This window comes from Podarcis tiliguerta, assembly GCF_965153285.1.
Source record: "Podarcis tiliguerta genome assembly, chromosome: 12".
NCBI lineage: Eukaryota > Metazoa > Chordata > Lepidosauria > Squamata > Lacertidae > Podarcis > Podarcis tiliguerta.
The window spans coordinates 56,494,489-56,515,516 of record NC_139545.1 but is presented as its reverse complement, the minus strand read 5'-3'; the positions used below and the strand labels follow the sequence as shown (position 1 = coordinate 56,515,516).

The following is a 21,028-nucleotide window of genomic DNA, read 5'->3' as shown; positions in this document are numbered from 1 at the left end:
TCCAGCACCAGAATTCAAAAGCATCCATTCTTCGGCAATCAGCCTTCTTTATGGTCCAGCTCTCACTTCCATACATCACTACTGGGAAAACCAGAGCTTTAACTGTTGTTGTTTAGTCGTGTCCGCCTCTTCGTGACCCCTGGACCAGAGCACGCCAGGCACTCCTGTCTTCCACTGCCTCCCGCAGTTTGGTCAAACTCATGCTGGTAGCTTTAACTACACGGACCTTAGTCTGCAAGGTGATGTCTCTGCCTTTTAAGATGCCGTGTGGGTTTGGCATTGCTTTTCATTATTTATTAAATTTCTATACCATCCATCATTCATAGATTGCAGGGCGGTTCACAAAATTCGGTGTTCACAGTTTAGGAGGCGGAGAGATGATAACACGGGTGCGAATTGTTGCGGAATGTTTCTGAGTTGCCTCTCCCCCCCCCTTTTTTTTTTTTTGCTCCCATGGATGCGAAGGCAAAAAACTTTCCTCCCCTTCTGAATCGCAGTTTTAGGAGGAAAGGGCGCGTGGCTTCATTTGCTTCCACTGGGCATGTCTGATTGAAAGCACATCCCATGCCACTGCGCAGACTTGCAATATCCACGGTGAGGCCAACTCTTCACTTTTCTTATCTCTACGCCTCACTGAGTTCCCGAGGATCGCTTTCCGCACACTGTAACGCCGCTGGACTCCAACTCCCATCAACCCCAGCCGCCGTGAGCGACGGCAAAGGTTGCCGGGAGCTGTAGTCCTCCCAAACCCCGCCGCTAGGGGGCGAAATTTCCCCACCTCTGACATACAAGCTCACACGCAGGCGGGGAGGGAGGAGCCATTCACTTTAAGGCAGCCCCGCCTCTCACTTAGCCCTGCTGACGTGACTCCAACTCCCATCAACCCCCAGCCAGCGTGGCGGACGGCCGGGAACGACGGGAGTTGTGGTCCGTAATAACAGCCACGCACTCCCTGAGTCAAACCCGCCCTCCCCGGAAGTAACCCGGATGCTGCAGCGAACTCCAACTCCCATCAGCCCCTCTCGGCCGGCCTAACGGCGGAGGACGACGGGAGTTGTAGTTCTCCCCTCAGAAGAGGCGCCGTCGGCAGCGGAGCGGCGCTTAGCAACGGCAGAAGGCCGGCGCGGATGTGCAGGCCGCGTCCGTCCGCCTGAGGCGACGTGAGGAGGCCGCCATGGGCTGCCGGTGACGGGCCTCTCCGCCTCCTTCTCCGGCCATGGCGCCCATGGGGATCCGGCTGTCCCCTCTGGGGATGGCCGTCGTGGGCCTGCTGGGCCTGGGCGTCCTCTACCACCTCTACTCGGGGATCCTGGCCGGCCGCTTTGCCTTCTTCATGCTGGGCGGAGGGGGAGAAGGGGAGTCGGCGGCGTCGGCGGGCGGTTCCGAGGCGGCGGGCGGGCCTCCGGCCTCGGGCACCGTGGACCTGCGGGAGCTGCTGGCGGCCTCGGTGGCGGCGGCGGCCCGAGGCGGCGCCGAGGTGAGGCGGGTCCGCGACAGCAACGTCCTCAACGAGAAGGCCAAGGGCAAGACCCGCGAAGGGGCCGACGAGAAGATGACCAGCGGGGACGTCCTCTCCAACAGGAAGATGTACTACCTGCTCAAGGCCGCCTTCCCGGGGGTGCAGGTGAGGGAGAGGCGCGGGGAAGGGCCGTAGGCCGCCTTTCCCTCCCGAGGGGCTCCAGGCGGCGCACAAAACACTCTTTCCCCCTCCTCTTTTAATCCCCACCACAACCACCCTGCGAGGTAGGCCAGGCTAAGAGGTGGCGGCCGCCCCTGGAGCTTCAGGGCCCAGCGGGGATTCGAACTCAGCTCAGCCCTGCTTAGGGAAGCTTTTAATGTGGTACAGTGGTACCTCGGGTTACAGACGCTTCAGGTTACAGACGCTTCAGGTTACAGACTCCGCTAATAGTAGAAATAGTATATGCTATCCAGGTACTATCCAGAAATAGTACCTTGGGTTAAGAACTTTGCTTCAGGATGAGAACAGAAATCGTGCGGCGGCAGTGGGAGGCCCCATTAGCTAAAGTGGTACCTCAGGTTAAGAACAGTTTCAGGTTAAGAACGGACCTCCGGAACGAATTAAGTACTTAACCCAAGTTACCACTGTATTGTATTTTAGTATTCTGTTGGAAGCCGCCCAGAGTGGCTGGGGAAACCCAGCCAGATGGGCGGGGTACAAATAATAAATTATTATATTATTATTACAGTGGTGTCTCGCAAGACGAAATTAATTCGTTCTGCGAGTTTTTTCGCCTTGTGAATTATTTCGTCTTGCGAAGCACCAATGTGTATTGACGGTTTTCCATAGGAACGCATTGGCGGTTTTAAAAAAAAAGGCGCAAGACGTTTTCGTCTTGCAAAGCAAGCCCATAGGGAAATCCGTCTTGCAAGCAACTCAGAAAACGAAAAACTCTTTCGTCTTGCGAGTTTTTCGTCTTCCGAGGCATTCGTCTTGCGAGGTACCACTGTACCATGGGTTAAGTACTTAATTCGTCCTGGAGCCCCTTGCTTATGTCCACATCATCTCTCATTACTGCCTGCCAACAAGTAGAATCAGCTAGCTATAAAATGTAAGAAGCACATACAGTACTCAAAAGAACTAATGGATTATACAGTGGTACCTCGGGTTAAGTAGTTAATTTGTTCCGGAGGTCCATACTTAACCTGAAACCGTTCTTAACGTGAAGCCCCACTTTAGCTAAAGGGGCCTCCCGCGCCGCCGGAGCACGATTTCTGTTCTCATCCTGAAGCCAAGTTCTTAACCCGAGGTACTATTTCTGGGTTAGCGGAGTCTGTAACCCGAGGTACCACTGTACTCTCACGTCCCAGTCTGACACTCAAGCGGATTTACATGTAAGCTAAACAAGCTATAGCTTAGGGCCCCACTCTCTCGGGCATGAGTAGACAAACTAAGGCCTGCGGCCCAATCTAAGGCCCAATCGCCTTCTAAATCCGGCCCATGGATGGTCCGGGAATCAGCCTGTTTTTACATGAGTAGAATGTGTGCTTTTATTTAAAAAGCACCTGTGGGTTATCTGTGGGGCATAGGAATTCATTCATTTCATTCATTCATTTCACCCCCAGAAATATAGTCCAGCCCCCTACAAGTTCTGAGGGACAGTGGACTGGCCCCCTGCTGAAAAAGTTTGCTGGCCCCTGCTCTTGGGTGGCCCCCCAAAAACTTGAAAGGAAAAAAACTGGATGTACATTTCCAAAATATAAGATAAAAAACAAATATAATAAAACCTACAAATAGCAACAGTGTTTTGTGTTGTGTAGGCTTCTATGATGTAAGTCAGGGGCCCCACCTGCTAGCCTGCTCCCTAAAATATCACTGGTTTGCTCATTTCTATATATAGGGTGCCTACATTCTGCATGTGCAAATGGCTTGAGATACCTATTAGGTCCATAAATTACCATATAGCATATATTCAACACAAAAAGCAGCAACAATTTGTTGTTGACAAAAGACAGCTGGACATATAAAGGGCCCCATTACCTTCAGTAGTTTAGGGCCTCATCAAACCTAAATCCGGCCCTGCTCAAGCCCAGTGTTTCTCAAGCTTGGGTCCCTGGCTGTTGTGGGACTACATCTCCCCTCATCCCTAGAATTGCAAGGTCTATCAGCCAGAGTCGGGTGCAAAAGAGGTACCACATTTTTCCATGTGTGAAATGCCCCCATGTATAAGACGACCCCTATTTTATTGAACCCAAAATTAAGAAACCAGTAGTTGTACCTTGGTTCTCGAGTGCCTTGGTACTCGTACATTTTGGCTTCCAAAACCCTGAAAATTCCAGTTTTCGACCATTTTTCGGAAGCCGAACATCTGACGCGGCTTCCGCTTGAGTGCAGGAAGCTCCTGCAGCCAATCGGAAGCCGCGCCTTGGTTTTCAAACATTTCAGAAGTCAAGCAGACTGCCGGAATGGATTATGTTTGAGAACCAAGGTACGGCTATAACTTAGGGTTGCCATATCCCTAGAAGTGAGAATCCAGATGATCAGCGGCAATGGAAAGTCACCGAGCTTTTATTTTTGGGTGAACAACCAATTTAGGTTTTCTGGGGCAAACATGCGCTCCAACACAGACATTTGCTAACAAATGAAAAAATCGCCAGGGCGGTCAGCCTGCAATGGTTCCGGCAGCTTCTTCCAGCAGCTTCTTCATGGCAGCCGCAGCAAATTAAGTTATGTGCATTCACCATCCCTGTATAAGGCGACCCCAATTTTTTACTTTTTTTCTGTGTGTGCAAAAAACATCTTATACACACACAAAAAGGGTAATCAGAATGAAAGAGTGTGGTGTTGCTTCTGAGCCAAGGAAATTTGTTTTCAGAACCGGAACTGCACTGAGCTCAAAAGTCCTTGCGCTCAAAAATCTGTTTTCCCTGTTCCCCATTTCACCAACCTAGTTTAGGCAGGGAAGGCATTTTCGTTGTTAACTGAGAACCAGAAACCCTTGCCAATCTAACAGCCCCGAGACCAACCTACCTTCTTGCTGACCCCTGGCATAGATTTCCCTTTCTTCCCTTGCTTTCCATTTTCTGTTTGCTTATCTAAAATAAATTGTGTGCTTCAGCAGGGACTGTATACATTGGGGGTGGGGGTGGCCCTGAATAGTCAAAAGAAGTATACAGTTTAGCTTTACAAGTGTACATTTAGCTTTACAAGAAAGGTTGTGACTCTCAACTGTGAGACTAAGCAGTGTCAGTAATAGCAATAGCATTTATTGAGAGCCTTTTCATTTAAAGTATTTAAAATACAAAATCTTTGGGATAGCTCTTGGGGGTAGACCAGTATTACAGAGTTAAAGAAGGACTTGCCTAAAGCGGTGTTTTGGCAAGTCTCCTGTCCCCATATGGATTAATCCTCCGAAGTTTATTTGTATTTCAGAAAGTTGATACCTCTGTCCATCTCGAAAAACATGTGGCTAACTTGTCTGAATTACTAGAGGGAGGTTCCTTGGGTCACCTCTGCCAAATGCCTTAGCAGTTGCTACGTCCTTGTTTTTTGAAGGCCCATAGACAACTGGGATAGCTGTTAGTAGAACATGAGACTCCTAATCTCAGACTTATGGGTCCAAGCCCACCTTGGGCAAAGGATTTCTGCAAGGCAGGGGGTTGGATTAGATGACCCGAGTGGTCCCTCTCAATTCCATGATCTCACATTCTCTAGGAATATCTGTGCCATAGTTTTGCCTAGGCTTACTTAACGCTTTATTGAGCTGTCTTTAGAACACTTTATAAGGTCCCCATGTTTTTTCAATGTGTTTCTCTGATATTCTGATAAGCAGAGCAGCAGGGAGGAGTCAAGAGTCGATATCAAGGTGTTTCTCTTTTTGATAGCGGGGCATTATGCTCATGTAAGAGCCTCCTGATTTGCAGGCTTCTGAACGGATGTATTTCTCTGGCCATTTGAGTACAGTGGTACCTCGGGTTACATACGCTTCAGGTTACAGACTCCGCTAACCCAGAAATAGTACCTCGGGTTAAGAACTTTGCTTCAGGATGAGAACAGAAATCGTGCTGTGGTAGCATGGCGGCAGCGGGAGGCCCCATTAGCTAAAGTGGTGCTTCAGGTTAAGAACAGTTTCAGGTTAAGTACGGACCTCCGGAACAAATTGAGTACTTAACCCGAGGTACCACTATATAATCCATGAGTTCTTTTGAGTACTGTATGTGCTTCTTACATTTTATAGCTAGCTGATTCTACTTGTTGGCAGGCTGTAACGAGAGATGATGTGGACATAAAGCTGCAGAACAGGTTTTCTCTAGTAAGGTTCCTGACTACACTCTGTGATAACCTGATAGATAAATTCAGCTTTCCTCTATCCATACATGTAACAGCTGCAACATCAATAACTGGAGAGTTTTGCTTTTCTACAGACACTGCTTTTGTGCTGTGACCAGTGGTAGCTCTGTAGCAAAGGATTCTATTTACACTGTCTCCTTCTCTTGAAGAGACCAGGCTTGCAAGCTACAGTGGTGCACAAGAACCTTCTTGTTTTGTGTATTACTTAACAGTTTCTGCCACGTTGAGGATGGTTAGTTGCAACCTGTTTCTGCTGTGTTTATGCCCAATACAGTCTATACCAGGCATCCCCCTACTCGGCCCTCCAGATGTTTTGGGACTACAACTCCCACCATCCCTCGCTAACAGGACCAGTGGTCAGGGATGATGGGAATTGTAGTCCCCAAAACATCAGGAGGGCCGAGTTTGGGGGTGCCTGGTCTATACTCACTGGTGGCAGCTCCCCAGGATTCAAAAGCATGTTCTCTCTCTCAGAAGTTGTTGGGTTGGACCTTGAACCTTTTGCCTGCAAAGAGCTATGGCTCTTCATCTGTGTATGTCCTATTCTCATACTTTCAACCTCCAGAGCTACTGCTTCCCATTCCCCATCTCCTTCCATTTCAGTGTTGAGTATGACAGGTAGAAGAACTTAGTTATACAATAGGGACTGCTCAGGGGTCCGAATTATGAAATCATCCAGTTATCAAAACATCTGTGTATTACATGTGATGTGACACCCACACTCAGTTTCATTTCAGTTTCGGCTTTAGCACTGCCTTGCTGCTTTAAGCCCTACATTGGGAAATTATATTAATCCTCTTCAGGCATTGTTAGCAGCAGAGAACGCATGGGTGGGGATGAATGGACTAGCTGTGCCCTTCATGCGTTGGAGGGCAAACCTCTGAAACTTTGAGCCTCCTGGACTCCCTGCCTGTTTAGAACCCTTAAAATCCACAAAGACTGGATGTTTCTCTCTTCAACTCGTAGTGAGCAAAGAGTGGGGCATGGAGTCATTCATTCCCACTGTTGCTCCTCATGTGTGAACATGGAAGAATCCATTAAGATGCTCATTTAACAGGTGCAAGAAGAAAGCTAACAGTTACAGTGGTCGTGTGTGTGTGTGTACACACATACAGTCATACTTTGGGTTACAGACGCTTCAGGTTGCGTTTTTTTCGGGTTAAGGGCCCACCAAAACCTGGAAGTACCGGAACAGGTTACTTCTGGGTTTCAGGGGTTGCGCCTGCGCAGAAGCGCTAAATCATGCTTTGCGCAGAAGTGCCAAATTGCAACCCGCACACGCGCTGCTGCGGGTTGCAAACGTGCATCTCACACGGATCACATTCACAACCCGAGCATCCACTGTATATGTGTATATATGTGTGTGTACACACACACATATATAAATGTATATAAACATGTATGAATTGGGGGAAAGGAAATTTTCTGTAATTCTTGAATTATTATGAACAAATACTATAAACATTAAAGGATTGACTCTTGCATTTTGCTAAGCATGGTCAAATCCGGTCATTATTTCATTGGATTTGGGTTTAAACCGTTTGGTAAATAATGTTGCTACTGGGTTTTCTTATTGCTACATGGGAATTTCGCATTCTCAACCGTCTCAAGTGAATGCAATCTCCATCTCTGGGAATCTTAAGTATGGCAGTTTGGCGGTTGTGGAACTTCTGTGAAGTTGGTAAATATATCCTGACTGCGTAACAGATGAAACAGATATATATATGTGTGTGTGTGTGTGTGTGTGTGTAAGACATTGTTGCACTGTGGAGAAATTCCCTTTCACTGGATTACCTAATCTGAATTGATCTGAACTCGCTTTGGCATATTTGTTCAAAGCAAAATAAAAAATAAGGTGTATTTGGGATGAATAGATCTCAAACTGTTTCCCCCTCACAGGCCACTTGAAAATTGCTGATAGTCTTGGTTTAATGATTGTTTTGCCTGTTGTAGCAACCATAGTGCGCTGTGCTTGATGCAAGATGATTTTAATTGGTTCTTTTGTTTTTTAGATGGTATTTTATTGTATTACAATTTGCATTTCACAAAACTTTTAAGAGTAGGTGTACATGCCTTTACTGCATTTCATAGGTGTTCTAATTTTTAATGGGTTAAGTTTCTGGATACTTACTGTGTGAAAAACAAATGGCACGCTGTGAAACAAAACTGTTTGGGAGAAGTATTGAATTGGCATACTGAAATTTAGTGGAGTTTTTGAGCAGTCACCTGTAACCATTAAATACTGTATGCATGCTCTTTAGGAGGTGAAAGTTCCAGGGAAGGAATGGAAGTGTTGCAACAGTTACATGCTTATTTAATTACATTTAATTACATCTTTGTCATTAGATAAACACAGAAGAACATGTAGATGCAGATGACCAGGAGATAATTTCTTGGGACCGAACTATTCCTGAAGCTATAAAGAACCAAATTCAGCCCAAATTGGTCCAAGCAGACAGTGTTACTGTGTGGATTGATCCGTTGGATGCAACTCAGGAATATACAGGTAACCAGCACCGAGCTACTTTTGGCTTACTGCTACTCTGTGTAGCACCCCACCCCTTACAATGGCATCTCACCAGGGCAACTCCCTGTCATGACTGGGGGGAATTAACTTTAACATTGTGCTTGCATGCTATGGCTCATACACTTTACTTTTACAAAGCCTAGCCTTTCTCTGGGAGATGCGGGTGGCGCTGTGGGTTAAACCACAGAGCCTAGGACTTGCTGATCAGAAGGTCGGCGGTTCGAATCCCCGCAATGACGGGGTGAGCTCCCGTTGCTCAGTCTCTGCTCCTGCCAACCTAGCAGTTCAAAAGCACGTCAAAGTGCAAGTAGATAAATAGGTACCACTCCAGCGGGAAGGTAAACGGTGTTTCTGTGGCTGCTCTGGTTCATCAGAAGCGGCTTAGTCATGCTGGCCACATGTGCGCCGGCTCCCTTGGCCAGTAAAGCGAGATGAGCGCCGCAACCCCAGAGTCGGTCACGACTGGACCTAATGGTCAGGGGTCCCTTTCTCTTTCGCCTTTCTCTTATACAAAAATGGAAGGAATTTGTCTGATCATGGGATAGTGCTGCCTGTGGGAAACTGCTTTGCACCTTTTAATGGTCCCATGGACTTCTGGAGTGAGACCTTTGTGGTTTGCAGCATAAATCAGGTTGGAATTAGAAGACAGTAGGGTTGGTTTTTTTTGTAGTGATGCTGGGTGTGGCTTTCCTTCTTTTCTTTCTTTACTTAATGTCTGGTCTTATTTATAGATCTATGTCACGCTTGAACAAACATCTTGCAGGCTTCTGCTTGAAATGGGGATTGGGTGTGTGTGACGTGACATATTTTTGGATAGTTCCATAAACTGCCAGAAGTTGCAGGAGGCTGTCTAAGCTACTTAACATGGCAACTGAACAATAGCAGCCTACATGGTGGCTTCCAGACATTATTGGACTACAACTCCCAGCATTCCTGACCATTGGCCATGCTGGCTGGGGCTGAAGGGAACTGGAATCGAAAAACACCTGGGGGAGCATCATGCTGGGTTCTGTTGTCATTACGGCAAGGTTCAGATGCTAACTCCAAGCTATTGTTTTGATTTTGCCCTGTTATAGCAAGCCTTGTGCTTGCATACTCCCTGTTTCTCCTTCTGTTCACTCACTTGGCTTCATGTCAGTCACAAACCATAGTTTGCCATTACCTCCAAAGCACAATGGTTTCTGCAAAAGAGGCAGTAATTAAGTTGGAGGAATGCATGTGAGCAGAGGAGGGGGTCCTTTTTCCTTTAGCAGAAGGCAAAAGGCTTTTTCCTTTAACACCAAATCATTACACTAAACCAGCTCCTTGAGTAATGAAACAAATCAATATTTTAAATATTTCATTAGCATAATTTCTTCTGGTATTTGGAGTAAAGGGGAAACAATTTAAGAACTCAAATATGCAAGAGAGTTAAGCTGTTGAACACGAGAGAATAATTGGTGTTCAATTACTGCCGTCTTAAGTGCATTCTGATTTATGTTGAAACTTCTGCTGGATATTAAATCCAGACTGTGTTTTGTGTTGGCTCTTGTGCATAGGTTAAGTAAATACAATATCTGAAGCCTAGGATTGAAAGGGGGAAGAGCAGAGTAGGACTGTATACTTACAGAAATACTATTCAATCAAAATGATATATACAAATATCCAAAGTTGGATTTACTTTCTAATTTTACGCCTTTCAGGTTGGTGTCTTGCCTTGTCATATCTGGTTTAAAAGTTAGTTTAGTGTTGTGCTTTACACTGTACAAATGAGAAGTGTTGACATTCTTCCTATCCTCCCTTCAGAGAATCTTCGACAGTATGTTACTACTATGGTCTGTGCAGCTGTAAATGGCAAGCCAGTAATAGGAGTAATACACAAGCCATTTTCTGGATACACAGGTATGTGACATAGTTTTATTTCCATTCACAATGGTGTGAATAGTGATGCATGATTCCTAACCCTCAGCAGGGTAAAATGAATTGATTTTAGAATGCTGTATTATTTTACTGTTGTTAGCTGCTCTGAGCCCGGCTTTGGCTGGGAAGGGCTGGATATAAATATATTATTATTATTATTATTATTATTATTATTATTATTATTATGGTTGATGCTGTGGCACCTTATAGACGCAGGACTGGGCGATGTTAGATTTTCAACATTGCAATGTATCACCAGCCAGACATTGCGGTTTGGCGATGTACCACGATGTTGAAACAAGCTGCATTGGCCCCAGCCAGCTAGACGTGGGGTGAACCTGCCACAGCTCTCACTGCCAGAGCTGGGGCCCTTTCACCCCAACGCCTTGCCGGCTAGGGCCAATGCAGCTGGTCCAGGCCACTGCTCAGCTGGGGGGGGGGCAGGAGGGCTCTCCCCACCCCAGCTAAGTGACCTCTGACACTTCAGCAGCATCAGGCTTCGTGCACCTGGGGCATAGAAGAAGTCTCTCCCCACCCCAGCTGAGCTATCCAATGCATCTGAGGTTTCGAGGTTGCTCAGATGGGAAAGGGCAGTTTCATGGAGGCCCCACTCCACTTCTGGCTGGGGCAAGCAAGTGCCGACCTGGCGGCTCCGTTAAATGCTTGGCTGAAGGGAACTGGCAACCGGGCACCCCTCAGCCCAGCAGTTTAAAGATGCAGATGGAGGAACAAGCTGTATCGGTGCCTCGACGATGCAGCTTGTTTCTCCCTCTGCTCTGTATGAGGGCAGACCGTGATGTCGGTTTCACTCAGCGGTATATCGCTGGTGAAACTGCTCTGCATAGCTGTCAACTTTCAGATTTGAAAATAAGGGATCAGCAGCCTCGAAAATAAGGGATCAGCAGCCTCACCTGTCCCGGGGGCAGTCTACGGGATATCTGACAATCCGGGATAGCAGCGGGAAGCAGTGGGAAACAGCGCTGGAATAAGAGAATTTCCTGCAAAAAAAAGGGAAGGTTGATAGCTATGCTGCTGTGCTTCTGAGTCCCTCTGCTAGCAGCACCCTCTGGATGAAGTTGCGCTGCTAGCAGAGACACTCAGAAGCGCAGCGGTTTCATGAGCGATATACCACTGAGTGAAACCAACATCTCAGACTGCTCCTCATACCGGTCCTGGGCGATACGTTGATACATCGCCCAGGCCTAGTGTGGCGCTGATAACGCCAAGGTTGCAGGTTCGATTCCTGTATGTGACAGCTGCATATTCCTACATTCCAGTTGGACTAGATGATCCTGGGGGTCCCTTCCAACTCTACCATTCTGTGATTCCATGTGAGATGTGCTGGCCAAAGGAATGGCATGTATGCATACTAGAAAAAGAAATAGAATCATAGAACTGTAGAATTGGAAAGGGGCCCTGAGGATCATCTAGTCGAATCCCTGCAATGCTGAAACCTGGAACTGGGCTTGGTGGCTCTTCCTGAAATTCAGGAAGAAATAGGAATACAGAAGCATAAGGGTTTTTTTTTGCCAAATACAGCTGGGTAGCCCTGAAAACCCTTAAGCTTCTGCCAAGCAATTGGAAGGCCCAGCTACCCACCCACTGGCCACTGATGACATGCCTGTTTTGCAGCCTGGGCGATGGTTGGCGGAGGATCAAATATTAAGCCTCGTTCTTCCTACAATGAGCAGACACCAACAATCATTGTCTCCCGTTCCCATGAAGGGAAAGTCAGGCAGCTTGCTTGGCAGACCTTTGGAAATAAAACGGCAATCATTAAAGCTGGAGGAGCAGGTTTGTTCTCTTGAATCTATTGCCCCTCATTTTATTTATGCAGAAATAGTTAGTGCACTGGAAATGTACATGGTTGCAACGTGAGATGTGGTCAAAGTTCTTAAGTTCCCTAATTTATGAGAGCAGAGGACGTGGTGTTTATAGACGCAAGGGGTAGAGATGCAGGCATAGCCAACAGTGCAGTCCTGTGCATAAGTAAGCTCCTCCTTTGGAGTTTGGCGAGACGTACTCCTAAGTAAGTGCATATAGGGTTGCTGCCATCGTCTTTGGCGATCCCTCGTAGCTGAGTAAGATTGTCTACCATGAACACGGTCTTAACGCTGTGTCTGTAAGTGACTGTGGAGGCCAATTCTGGATCCACACATCCTTGCACTGTGGGAACATAGGTTTCTGGTCGGGAGTTGATCAGAGTGAGGGTTTCTAAAACATGCCTTCCTCTTAGCTCATTTCTCCCTGGGTTCGTGCTTCTTTAAAGTCCATGACACCTTTGGTAGAGACTATTCCCCAATTGGAATGCTCACAGGCCAGTGTTTCCCAATTACCCATGCTTATACTGGATTTTTAAAGATTTGCCTTGAGAACACCATTAAACCTCTTTTGTCGTCCATTGGTATTTTGCTTTCCATTCTTAAGTTGGGAATAGAATACAGTGGTGCCTCGCAAGACAAAATTAATTCGTTCTGCGAGTTTTTTCGTCTTGTGAATTTTTCGTCTTGCGAAGCACGGTTTCCCATAGGAAATGCATTGACGGTTTCCCATAGGAATGCATTGACGGTTTTAAGAAGAAGGCACAAGACGTTTTCGTCTTGCGAAGCAAGCCCATAGGGAAATTCGTCTTGCGAAGCAACTCAAAAAACAAAAAACTCTTTCGTCTTGCGAGGCATTCGTCTTGCGAGGTACCACTGTACAGTCGTACCTTGGATCCCAAACACCTTGGTATTGGACGTTTTTGCTCCCGAATGCTGCAAACCGAAAAGTGAGTGTTCCAGTTTGCGAACGTTCTTTGGAACCCAAACATCTGACAGGGCTTCCGATTGGCTGCAGGAGCTTACTGAAGCCAATCAGAAGCCGTGCTTTGGTATCTGAACGTTTTGGAAGTTGAACGGACTTCCGGAACGGAATCTGTTTGACTTCCAAGGTACGACTGTAGTTACTTTGGAAGATGATAATCAGGCATCCGAACCACATGACCAGCCCAATGAAGTTGATGTTGAAGAATCATTGCTTTGACACTGGTGAACTTTGCTTCTTCCAGTACACTGACATTAGTTCGCCTGTCTTTCCAAGTGATATGTAAAATTTTCCAGAGACACCATTGTTGGAATCTTTCGAGCCTGAAGGCACTTAGTTGATGTGGAGAGATGCTAGATTTTCACTAGGTAGTGGATCTTTGAAAGATTAACAGTTTGGGAAGCTGTATCACCTGGCAAATTGGTTCAGGAGTGGTTGCCAGTTTTAAGCGTTTGAAATGATTGCGGTTTTCCAGGCAACAGAGTGATCAAATAGTTAATTTAGAAATATAAAATTTCTCGGAGGACACCGTTTATGGTTGGCGAACAGTAAAAACGTTGCCATATCTGATGGGAGTTAAACTCTTTAGGTTTTTTCCTTGCTTCTGTGATTACTCTGTAACTACCAAATGAAAGTAGGTTGCAAAATGGTCCTGTGTCAGGTTTGCCTTGCAAGGCTGCCCAGTTATTTCTCTTCACATGCTGCTGTTCAGCTGTACTGTTACCAAATTTCATGCACAACAAAATAAAAGCAGTAAAAAAATAAAAAATACTACAAATAAAAATATAAAAATCAATAAGTAGTAAAATACAGTGGTGCCCCGCAAGACGAATGCCTCAGAAGACGAAAAACTCGCAAGACGAAAGAGTTTTTGGTTTTCTGAGCTGCTTCGCAAGACGGATTTCCCTATGGGCTTGCTTCGCAAGACGAAACGTCTTGCGCCTTTTTTTTTAAAACCGCCAATGCATTCCTATGGGAAACCGACAATACACATTGGTGCTTCGCAAGACGAAAAAACTCGTAGAACGAAAAAACTCGCAGAACAAATTAATTTCGTCTTGCGAGGCACCACTGTACCTACTTTTTAAAAAAAAAATCTGTCATTGTATATGCTAATATTTTCTCAGACTAAGAATACCAGCAGCTTTTGGAGTTTGATAAATATGGGTCATTAGTAGACCATAGAGTTGGGAGAGTCCAAAACACTGTCGGTGGGTCTAGCATGCACAATTCCTCAGTCTCCACATCAGTTCCTGGAGTCATCCAGGATGCACTGTACCTGCCAGGATAAAGGGTGTGTCCCGCAAAACAAATACTTCTGTTTACCCTGAATCAGCAGTTGTCTCTTGTGCTTTCTTTTGCAGACAGGGAGTCCTGGGTAAGAGCAAACCACCTCCTTAGTCACACATTTGCAGTGAACATTGTTCTCTGCCCAAATCTCCACTCTGGTGATGGTGACCATGGGTGTATGTATGCCATTACATAACCCATGAGAGAGGCTGTAGTTTGATCAAGTTTTGATTGAGCTTTCGAACTGTTTAACTAAACCCAAAGTTTTAAGAATTTTCTTTGTGTAAAGAAGCATAGTTTTGCGTGGACGGCCTACAGGGAGTAGCTCAAACACACCCACACCTGCTTGTAAAATATACATAATGAGCTCTCACTTATTTCCTACCTAGGATACAAAGTTCTCTCGCTCCTGGATGTGCCTGAGAAGGATCAGGAAAAAGCCGATGTGTACATTCATGTGACGTACATCAAAAAGTGGGACATCTGTGCTGGCAATGCAGTGCTGAAGGCATTAGGAGGTCAAATGACTACACTGGCTGGGGAGGAAATCAGTTACACGGGTTCAGATGGCAACGAAGGCGGGCTCATAGCTAGTATCAATATAGACCACAGAGCACTGGTTGAAAAACTCCCTGTATTAGACAAGGCGTCTCAGAATTAAATTCTGAAGAGTGGCCAAGTCAAGTCGTGCTTCTGGAGCCTGCAAATGGTCCTTTAGAGGTGGGGAAACGTGCACCTGGCCTTTGGAAGACGGCAGAGGAATATTCTTTTGGGAAACTGCACAGACCCTGGCCTCCTCCTCCTAGACCCTGACAGCGTTCAGAAGCAAGGTTACTGGGACTCGGTGTCCTTAGGCCTCAACATCAAGCTTTTAATTTCTGAGACTGTTTCGTGTCCATACCACAAGGCCAGATAATGCTTGGAAGAACGCAAGCATGTTACAGATCTGGTTCTGGAAAACACTCACATTCTGTTATAGTATTCTTTGTATTGTGTGACAAAAGAAAAGATTGGCTGTGGGTCACTTGAAATCAGTGGATAGGTATTCTTCATCCCTTTGGGGTACAAAGGTCCAAGAAGGCCGGATAATCTTCCTCGGACAATTGTCTAATCTTGGGTGCAATTTGAAATGCAAAAGGCAATGCTTGGGTCTATTTTCAATGTCTACCTGAAAATTCAAACCAGCTTAATGTGGATGAGAGTGTTAATATTTGTGTGGTTTTATTATAATCTTTAATTATAACATTTTCTGTGTGTCATGTTAAAAGAAAAGATTTCCCCTTGTACAGTTTCAGCTCTTGGATATTCCCATTCTAAGCTGTTGAATTTCTTAAAACTCTTTAACATCCTGCGTTCGAGCTGATAAAGAAGTCATTTATCTTTGGTGATCATTTAATAAGCTACTTGATAAGAGAGCGAGTGATATTATGAATTATGATTACGAATTATGTGCAGCTGTCTTTACAGGGAATCTAAAAGTGTCTTCCTGGCTGCCATAACTGTTACACTGTGTGGACATTTCCTTTGAAAGGCTGGCCCCAGTTTTTGATTTGTCAGTTCAAAACTCTCACCCTGTTGTGATGCTTGGCATTCAGTCTTCGCAGGAGAGTTGTAGGAATTTGCCACGGATTCAGAGGAACGTGTATTTGACAACTTGTTTTCTGCCCTTCAGACCTGCCCACCTCTTAATAAACCGGCCTTTTTGCCCCTTTATGTTAAATAAAATAAAATAAACCCCTGTATCAGTGTGATGAATATCTGTGACTATGAAAAACAAGATTTTAAGCTCTGTAAAAAAATAATCAGGCCTGTATTTTGCAAATGATTAACTGGTGTGATTAATCAAGGTCTGCAAACATATTAAATCGCGCCCACCACCCCACCAAGCAAAAGCATGTGATTTGGGCCTCCTGGGTCTCTGGTGTACTGATTCACAATCTCTCCTGGATGACACAAAGGGCTCTAAAATACCATGTTTGAAGTTGCATAAAGCTGGTTATCTGAATGTGGCGGGGGATGCGACTCATAAAACCATGTCTCGTTTTCAGTTTTCCTACAAAGGATTTTCTGGTGCTTAGTGTATTAACTGGATCATTTTCATTTTTAAAAACAGGTAATTAGTAACTAACAGCGATCCTACACACTTCTGCTCAGAAAAAAAGTAGTATTGTCTTCCACGGAGCTTATTCCCAGTTAAGGTGCATATAGTTTTATATAGCAGAGTTGAACCACGGAACTCTCTGCCACAAGAGGCAGTGGTGGCCACCAACTTGCAACTTCCGCTCAGGATTCTCCCCAGGCTAAGCCCGGCGTCACCCAGCGTGCTCTGCACCCTCCTCAAATGCTTTTGCTTGGCTGGGAAATTTCCTGGAATAGTGAATCTGTATCTTCCAATGCAATTGTTCAATATAAAATCTAGTCTGGAACGTGAAGAAATGAGCACTGAACCACTGATATAGTACAAGTGAATTCTTTATTTACTGCTTTTGTGAGTGTTAAAGATAAAACCTATTTGGGAAAGAAAGTATATCTGCCTTTTCAGTGGACCTTTATTGTTTGTTTACATGTAGTTGCCTCGGTGATGGTATCTTGTGTTTGCAGTAGCCGTTGTAACGCCACCCTGATCATTGTTTTATTGTTTAAAGCGGCATCTTACCACCTCCAATGGACAGTGCAAATGGGTCCTGATGTTTCCTCCCCTCATTTTGGTGAAACTGCTTGGAACACAGCTTGTTTCATCAGATGATGTGTCTTCCTGAAATTCACATGCACGGTGGTGAATAGAGAGGTGAGAGAAATGTGGAAAGAACAGACTGCAATGGTGACAGACGGGAATTGCCCCATCATTTGCAATCCAGCAGAAGTCCGCTTGCAGTCTCCCTTCAAAGTTCCTTCCTTCAGGTAGCGCCACAACATTCTGGGATCAAATTAGAAGCTGGGGCGACTGTCCCTGGAAAATAGGAGCGCTTGGAGGGTTTGCTTCCACTGTGGGGTCATTTTACAGTACATTTCCCTCTGAATTCACCTCCTTTATCTCCAACCACCTATAAGTGGTGGGCTGACAAAAGCATTTGTGATTTCGTTTTATTTTATTGGCAGCTGCGTAGGTGAGATGAGCCCAGAGGGCACAAATGTTGGCAACTCGATTCTGTGTCCCCAGCTGGCCCTGGTTGCCCCCAAACTCCAGGGGCTGCTCCCCCTCCCTCCAGAAACTGCCTCTTTCCCCTCATTTGCCATGTCAGTTTGTGATATCACAGAGAGTTGGTGGATGTCTGTGACATCATAGGGAGTCCGTAGCCAACAACCACAGCTGGGGAAACATCTGCACAGCCCTCGCTGGCCTCACAATGGGGGGGGCACCTCAGCAGTTATTAAAAATGAGGTGACCCCCCCCCATTGTGAGGCCTGGGAGGGCTGTGCAGATGTTTTCCCCAGCTGTGGCCATTGGCTACCAACTCCCTGTGATGTCACAAGGGGGTGCAGCCCCCTCTTCCTGTGACATGACTACTTAGAGATTTCCTGTACAATAAAAACATGGCACAAAACACAGATTTCTTTTCAGAAAACGTTTATTTTGAATAAAAATTAGAAAGCCGTTTATTTAGAAAACAGGAGCTGTCTGGCTTAAGTCCTGCGGTTCTCTTCATGATTTTCACGGCTGGTCTTGGGGAAAACCTTGCTGGCTCCGGCCATCCCTGAAAGGCAAAGGCAAACATGAGTGGGGTGGCCACCATCCGACAGCGTCAACCAGACCCCTTGCCTTCTCCTTGCTCCACAGCATCCCAACTCCAGGCGATCGCCTCCTTCCGCTTGCTAGCTTGCCACCACCGTCTGGTCTTGGGGAAAACTTTGCCGGCATTGGATGTCCCTGAAAGGCAAAGGCAAACACGTTGATGGGATGGCACTATCACAGCGTCCACCCAGACTCATCCACAGGCTTTGGTCTGACAACTTCATCCCTGACTGGCCTGCCCCGTCAAGGCAGGTTGCAGAAGTGGAGGGCCACCAGTTTGAAGCGGTAGATCCACAAGTGGACTACACTGGTTTCCCTGGGTTCCACCTCTAGGGCTGTGCCGGGTAGTTTCCCTCCTCGCTTTGGCCGTCGACGTAAGGTCAAGAGCTCTACGAATGTCAGCAAGCTGACATTCTCAAAAGGTAGGTCTGTTGACCTTAGGTTGAGGGCCAAAGACAAAGGTGAATGTCACCAGATAGCGTTCACAAATGGATCGGCCAGCTTCACAGGCCTCTCTGCCTCCACTGACATCCCCAAATGTGAACCTGGCTTCACCTAGGCGCCACCACTAGAAGCCGATGGGCAACTCTCCCTCACCACAGAATCCGCCTAGGGACACTCACCCGCTGCCAAAGGGGCAGCTTCCCTCCTCGGTTTGTCCGCCTGTTAATAAACAAACTAGGCTTCCAAACCCGTTTGCATCCCCTCGGCCAGTCTTGTAGCCTTGCGGCATCAACCAGGGCACTGAATGCAAACCTTCCGGCAATCCATCCACCACCAACAGCCGCGCCAGGTCCATTGCCAGACCTCCGCCTGCTTCAGACCTGAATTTCATCCACCTTCAAGTGCGATCCCACCAGCAAGTAAACCACAACTTGCCTTCTCCTTGCTCCACAGCATCCCAGCGCCGGCCGATCACCTCTGTCCTCCGGCCAGCTTGCCGCCACGGGGCAGGGGGCCACCCGAGCTGAGTGCCTCCACTGAGGCAACTGCCTCGGCCTTTGACTTGGCCAGCATTTATACCCTCTCAGCTGCCCAATGTTTTTGTGGCATCACAATGGCAGCATCTGGGGAGGCATGCCCATCACCCCTCAGACCTCACAATGAGGGGCGCAGCTCAGCAGCCATTGGCTCCTTGGCTTTTGACCAAGGAGATATATAACACCCCCCTCCCCAATTTGTGCCAGTATCTGTGAAGGCCATACCGGAAACCTAGAGGGGCAGGAAGGGGCATTTGTTAGCTTGTCATATGTGCTATGTCTCAGACTGGTTAAATTGTCAGTAGAGGGTTGTGGAGAGCCTGTAGATTCTGTAGGAGTGCATGATGACCCAGTGGAAGAGATCAGCCACAGCTAAGAAGCAGCAGGCGGCGTTTTCCAGGGCACACTCAGCACCAGCCAAGCGACCAATCATGCAGTGCCACCGGCGGAGACGCACCAATCGTAGTCCTCTCTGCCCGCCCAGGGGCCGCCTCTTACCTTCCTTGGCGGAGCATTGTTTTTTTTAAAAAAAATATAATCTTTATTAGCTTTCCAAACTTTATACTTCAAATACATATTATATTACATTTTACATTTATAGCGTGCTCCTACGAGCTGACTACTTCTGACTTTTTATGTCGCTTCCAAATTTTTAGCATTGTCTTTATCCATTCTATATATTGTTGTTCTGCTTACACATTTGTCCATAAAGGGTAAAATGCTGTTTACCTTCCCGCCGGAGCAGTACCTATTTATCTACTTGCACTTTGACGTGCTTTCAGACTGCTAGGTGGGCAGGAGCAGGGACCGAGCAACGGGAGCTCACTCCGTCATTGCGGGGATTCGAACCGCCGACTTTCTGATCGGAAAGTCCTAGGCTCTGTGGTTTAACCCACAGTGCCACCTGCAAAATCTTGGCATTTATTAATATATTGGGTTTAAGGTGGGGAGGGGGTCATTCCCCCAAGCTTGTAACAATGTAACTGCTGCTTAAGGTAAAGGTACCCCTGACAATTAAGTCCAGTCACGAACGACTCTGGGGTTGTGCGCTCATCTTGCTCTGTAGGCCGAGGGAGCCGGTGTTTGTCCGCAGACAGTTTTTTCGGGTCATGTGGCCAGCATGACTAAGCCGCTTCTGGCGAACCAGAGCAGCGCACGGAAATGCCGTCTACCTTCCCGCCAGAGTGGTACCTATTTATCTATTTGCACTTTGACGTGCTTTCGAACTGCTGGGTTGGCAGGAGCAGGGACCGAGCAACGGGAGCTCACCCCGTCGCAGGGATTCGAAGGCTGTGGTTTAACCCACAGCTCCACCCACATTCCCATTTGTCCATAAATTGTCTGTAAATAAATAAACCCTTCTATAAATACAATTCTTGTCTATCTATATATTATTTGCAACATAATTCTTGTCTATCTATATATTATTTGGTTACTTTGATTACATTGTACTTCTTATTGTCATTATTATTATTAGTCCAATAAAAGTACTTATATTACACATTATGAAGTTTATTTCAATTCTTCCGGTATATCTATTTCACACACGTCTTTCCTATGTACAACGTAAACTTCTACCATTCTTTTTGAAATGTTCCATAACCTTGTTGTTCAATTTCCCCCTTTAATTTGGCTATTTCCGCATTGACTATCTCTCTCTACGGTCGCACGTGGCTCCGCCCCTTCCGGGCGTGAGGGCGGGATTTCCCCTCGCTGTCCCGCCTTCAAGCTGGGGGCGGGAAGAGCAGCCTTAAAAACACGCGGTTCATTTCATTTCGTCATCCTCCAGCGCTCACCCCCTCTCTGCCATTGGCTGTTCGGGAAGGGAGCGCTTCCCTATTCGTCCTCCCGCCTTTCCCGCCCCTCCTCTTCACGGAGGGGCGGGGTCCGGAGCCCGCGAAGCGAAGGACGTTGTCGCGGTTCCTCATTGGCTACCACGATAGCGAGTCCCCTGTTTCCATTGGCCGCTGGCTTCCAGGATGACG

General features: G+C 46.6%; 1 protein-coding gene and 2 long non-coding RNA genes across 3 annotated transcripts in view; 1 reads left to right on the top strand and 2 right to left on the bottom strand.

The window, feature by feature from the left end:
• The window catches only part of LOC310661168, a 213,560-nt gene extending 192,543 nt beyond the window's left edge, over nt 1-21,017 (bottom strand). Inside the window, exon 1 of the long non-coding RNA XR_014503804.1 lies at nt 20,544-21,017. This is a non-coding gene — a long non-coding RNA (uncharacterized lncRNA). The remainder of the gene's footprint in view (nt 1-20,543) is intronic.
• On the top strand, nt 1,091-16,072 carry BPNT2 (3'(2'), 5'-bisphosphate nucleotidase 2). The gene is made up of 5 exons (XM_083406730.1): nt 1,091-1,624; nt 8,156-8,315; nt 10,122-10,217; nt 11,868-12,029; nt 14,720-16,072. Exons 1-5 carry the CDS (start codon nt 1,217-1,219, stop codon nt 14,989-14,991), a joined length of 1,098 nt encoding a protein of 365 aa, XP_083262856.1. The 5' UTR covers nt 1,091-1,216; the 3' UTR covers nt 14,992-16,072.
• LOC310661089 lies at nt 17,882-20,439 on the bottom strand. The gene is made up of 2 exons (XR_014503692.1): nt 18,943-20,439; nt 17,882-18,198 (listed from the first exon to the last, which is right to left on the bottom strand). It is a non-coding gene; the product is annotated as an uncharacterized lncRNA (long non-coding RNA).
• Nucleotides 21,018-21,028: the final 11 nt, after the last annotated feature.